This window comes from Drosophila melanogaster, chromosome 3L (assembly GCF_000001215.4).
Source record: "Drosophila melanogaster chromosome 3L".
NCBI lineage: Eukaryota > Metazoa > Arthropoda > Insecta > Diptera > Drosophilidae > Drosophila > Drosophila melanogaster.
This window is the reverse complement of record NT_037436.4, coordinates 14,566,362-14,570,413: the sequence shown is the minus strand read 5'-3', so window position 1 is coordinate 14,570,413 and position 4,052 is coordinate 14,566,362. Positions and strand designations below refer to the sequence as shown.

Here is a 4,052-nt window from a genome sequence, read left to right as displayed (position 1 = left end):
AAACGCTTAATGGCAATTTCATTGGGCATCATATCAGATATCGGTCGTATATCCGATGTCGTCGGACAGTCCCAAGGCCACATGTTTGCCGTGATTACATGAGAGTTGACACGCCGCCTGGTTGGTGTGGACACGTGATCCGGTCACGTGTCGCCAATTCGCTCACAGGCCGCGTCTAAAAATGCCCCGCAAGTCATAGGCAGTTGGATATACTCTTTCCTCTGGCAGGGTATAAGCGCTAATGCGAGAAATAAGCGTTTAAAATCGTTTTCTGCTTCGAATATGTAAGTTGTTAATGACAATCAAAGGAATGGACATTTTCGAAAAATTATAAAAAAATAAATTTACTTATTTCAGAAAAATGTTTCTATGATTTATTTGTATTTGCCATTTAAGAAAAATTCAAAATTTTGATCTTAAACGAAACACCTCAAGGAAAGATAAATAAGTGTGTTACATCTTCGTTGTATGAAATTTGTCCCATTCACTTTGTTTTCATTTCGTAATGTAATCAAATTATGAAAATTATACGAGACCTTCAGTAAGTCAAGTTGGCAACAATTTTGACTGATTGTTTTCGCACGAACCCCCCCCCCCCTGAGGGCACACAGAAACCCACTTAGCAACCCCCTGGGTGCCCCGCTGAGATTCACTTGAGGCAGCAACCCCTTTGGTGGGCGAGAGGTGTTCGCCAGATATGGATATGGTGGGCAAACAAATTATATTTAAAATCCCAGTCCCAGGGGGTTCGGTCGGCCCAGTGGGTGTTGCCGCTTCCATTTCAACGCTCAACAACTCAACCTGCCGTGGATCCGGTTCCAATTGGATATCCGTTTGGAACTCGGCATGGCCCTTGAGTCATCATCATCATCTCCGATGGGCTTGGATTGTGTATTCTGGGTTTAGGGTTCCGGACTAAGGACCACCCACAGGGTTTTACTTATTACTTTCGAGCGATCCCTTAACTCCAGCACAGTCTTTTGGGGTTTAACTGCTCTTTTCCCCTCTTCAAATGACACATCACGAACTTTTTTAATTTGTTTATGATAATTTATGCTTTATACAATAGGCAAAGACATGACTACAAGTCATTTATTATTAAATGTTTTTGTGTTTAAAGGATAACAAATGGGAGGAAAATGTTAATGGTAATGATAATGATAATGATTATTATTTTCATAATGAATTATTCTTACACAAAGCATTTTCATCAGTTTGAGAATAAAATTTTTTTTATAAAAAATAAAGTAAGCTTGTTATATTATCATTATATTCCCAGAATCTTACAACACCTGCGACTAAACATGAAAACATCAACTTTCCCACTTCAAATCTCTTAAAATGAAATCAACCTTAAGAGCCTTCTCGAGTTTCTCAATGACATTATTTGCCAATGAGCCCGAAGGTCCCCAATGCAAAAAGGTAGCAAAATCCAAACTTAAATCAAACGTAAAATAGTAATAAAAATGTATACCTATTGATGGCGTAACACATGTAAAGATTATAAAAATGAATTTTTATTGTTGACCAAAGAACATCAGCAGGGCAACTGTTGCCCTGTCCCCAAATTTTACCTCATGGCGAATTTTTAAAATCAAAAATTGACGATTATGCAAAAATACGATACATCTTTATAGCCGGGAAAGAGAGAGGCTGAGGTAGCGCACACATGATTTGGATTCGGTCCTGAGTATGACATTTGTTTTATGCCTCGTTCAGGTTGCGGCAGCATAAAAACCGCAAAAGAAATCCGCAACAGAAGGCAACCTCGGAAGGCCGCCAACATGAATTTGGCCTAAAACACATAAGCGAAGCGAAACTGCCACGCGATAAAAGTTAAATATGCAAAGATGAAAATCTATAATTTTTTATTAGCCCTGATCCCCGGGCAAGTGCGTCCTTATGCGGCTTTTCCTTTTATGCCGCACTGGCTAATTTGCCCTTTTGGCCCAATTTGTTGCGGTTCTTTCCACGACGCCACGGGAATTTTTGCGAAATTTTTACGATTTGCGATTTGCACGAATTATGCCAATGTTCTTGCATACTTTTTTTATAGTTTTACAATATGGCGTCACAGTTGCGGTATCAACATTGCATTTTCTCGTATTTCTTATTCAATTAAGGTTACACTTGGCAGGTTAAGGGACGAAGTTTATAAAATCTTTTACATACTGCGAAGGATTAAATAATTCTATCGAAAAAGGGGATAAGGTGACACAAATAAGAAGTTTTTTTTATATATTTCCCACTTCTCAGAATCAGCTGCAAACAACACGAAATAATTCAATTTTTAATTTAATTTGAATTTTTTTTACAATTGATTTGTTCACAACGACTTTCCACTATCCATATTTCATCAGCACTTGGATCGACAACAGGTCATGCAAGCACAACAGCAGGATCGCCCGAGATCGGGAGCCAGCCATGAGAACCAGGAAGGATCCAGACAGGACTCACACCACGGACCACAGCAGGTTTCGGGGAATATCCCACAGCAGGAGGATAAGCAGGCGGCACAGCCATTCGAGCATGACCCACATGGTCCGCAGCAGGACCCGGATTTGCAGCAGGATTCGGATGTGCAGCAGGATCTGGGACTACAGCGAGGTGGTGGAGTGCAGAAGGTTCTGTAGCGAGATCCGGGCTTTCGACAAGATCTGGTTGCACCGGTCTTACAACGGGAACTGGAAACTGGAACTCGACATCCAAACCGTGGAACTTGCATGCACATGGTCCACAGATATTTTTGAGACTCGTTGGTGGAAGGAAGTGTAACAGCGGAGCTTATACACAATTTTTTATTCTAAAAGATATCCCGAAGAAACTGTATATTTTCGCCTTATACATTCATCGCTGATTGTCCAGGCCTAAGTGGTTATCAACTTATCTAATCGGAAGATTTTTGGCAGATTATGAAGTTTATGACTTACATGAAAATACACAAACGAAAATAGCTAGCTTCGTCGGGTTTTCGGAACACTTTCGCAACGATAAGTTGATGGAGAGTCAAAATATATTTCAAATTACTAAACTATATTTAAATACTTTAGTTTACTAATTAAAAATACTGAAACAGAAAACGTAGAAAAAAACTTATTTTCATAATATTTAAACGAAATCATTCAACTGATGATCGTTACAAATCATTTAATATTTTAAAAATACTGTCATGTTGTATGAAATTTTTGTGACTCCTAAAACGGGTTATTTAACACTTTGCCTGACTTTACAACCCTCGAATGGAAGACCACTTTAGTTAATGGTAAAGCACATAAATGAAATCATAAATAAAAGTCGCAACTTTGATTTACTTGCGTTGACAACAGCACAACATTAAATTAAGTGCAGTAAACCGACCAAAAAAAGCAAGGAGGATGAAGTCAAAGCTGGAGAAGCCCAATGGATAACCCCATGGTACCCTTCCCTTGGGTCTAACGAAGCGTGAATTAATTGGGATGGGTAAGTGGAAATTGCGCATTAGCCTCGCCTGCCGGTGGATGCAACCAAAGCGAAAGCACACAGATACTCAGGATACGCACCATTCCAAAGACGACAGGGAACAGGACAAACAAGGAATCGAAACTAGCCATTCTAGCTGGAAATCGAATTTTGTCACTGCAAGTGGTTGGAGATCAAATAGAACCAACTAATGAATCCACACGACAATTAGAACATCAGTTTGCTATATTTCAGGCACTACGCAGAACACCAAATGGATCATGAAGAGGTATGTAATATTTAATAATATTACTGAATAATATTGCATTTAAAATTAAAGCCTATTTGCAATCTTTTTACCCGTATATTCATTTAAGTTTATAGCACTAAAAATGTAGGAAAAGTGCTTGCAATTGGAACATTAAATTGGCATTCAGTGCGGCCCATAAACGTTGGCAATTAAAATCTTATTTTCGCTTATTACACTTTCACAGGTGTGTGCCACATCCCAACCCCTCACTGCATCACGCCAATAAACACGTCTAAAAATTTTAGCCAAAGAATTTGTCGCCTGGCTCAGGCCACCTGTTCCCCTAAAAAAAATGTGTTTCTTT

General features: G+C 39.1%; 1 protein-coding gene across 1 annotated transcript; it reads right to left on the bottom strand.

Annotated features, from left to right (window-relative positions):
• Window positions 1–2,280: 2,280 nt before the first annotated feature.
• Window positions 2,281–2,974, bottom strand: CG42758 (uncharacterized protein). The gene is made up of 2 exons (NM_001202177.1): window positions 2,931–2,974; window positions 2,281–2,867 (listed from the first exon to the last, which is right to left on the bottom strand). The coding sequence occupies exon 2, from the start codon at window positions 2,729–2,731 to the stop codon at window positions 2,357–2,359; it is 375 nt and encodes a 124-aa protein (NP_001189106.1). The 5' UTR covers window positions 2,732–2,867; window positions 2,931–2,974; the 3' UTR covers window positions 2,281–2,356.
• Window positions 2,975–4,052: the final 1,078 nt, after the last annotated feature.

Excerpts from the sequence above, each read along its gene's own strand:
- CG42758 (NM_001202177.1), bottom strand. The coding sequence starts at position 2,731 with ATGTGCATGCAAGTTCCACGGTTTGGATGTCGAGTTCCAGTTTCCAGT.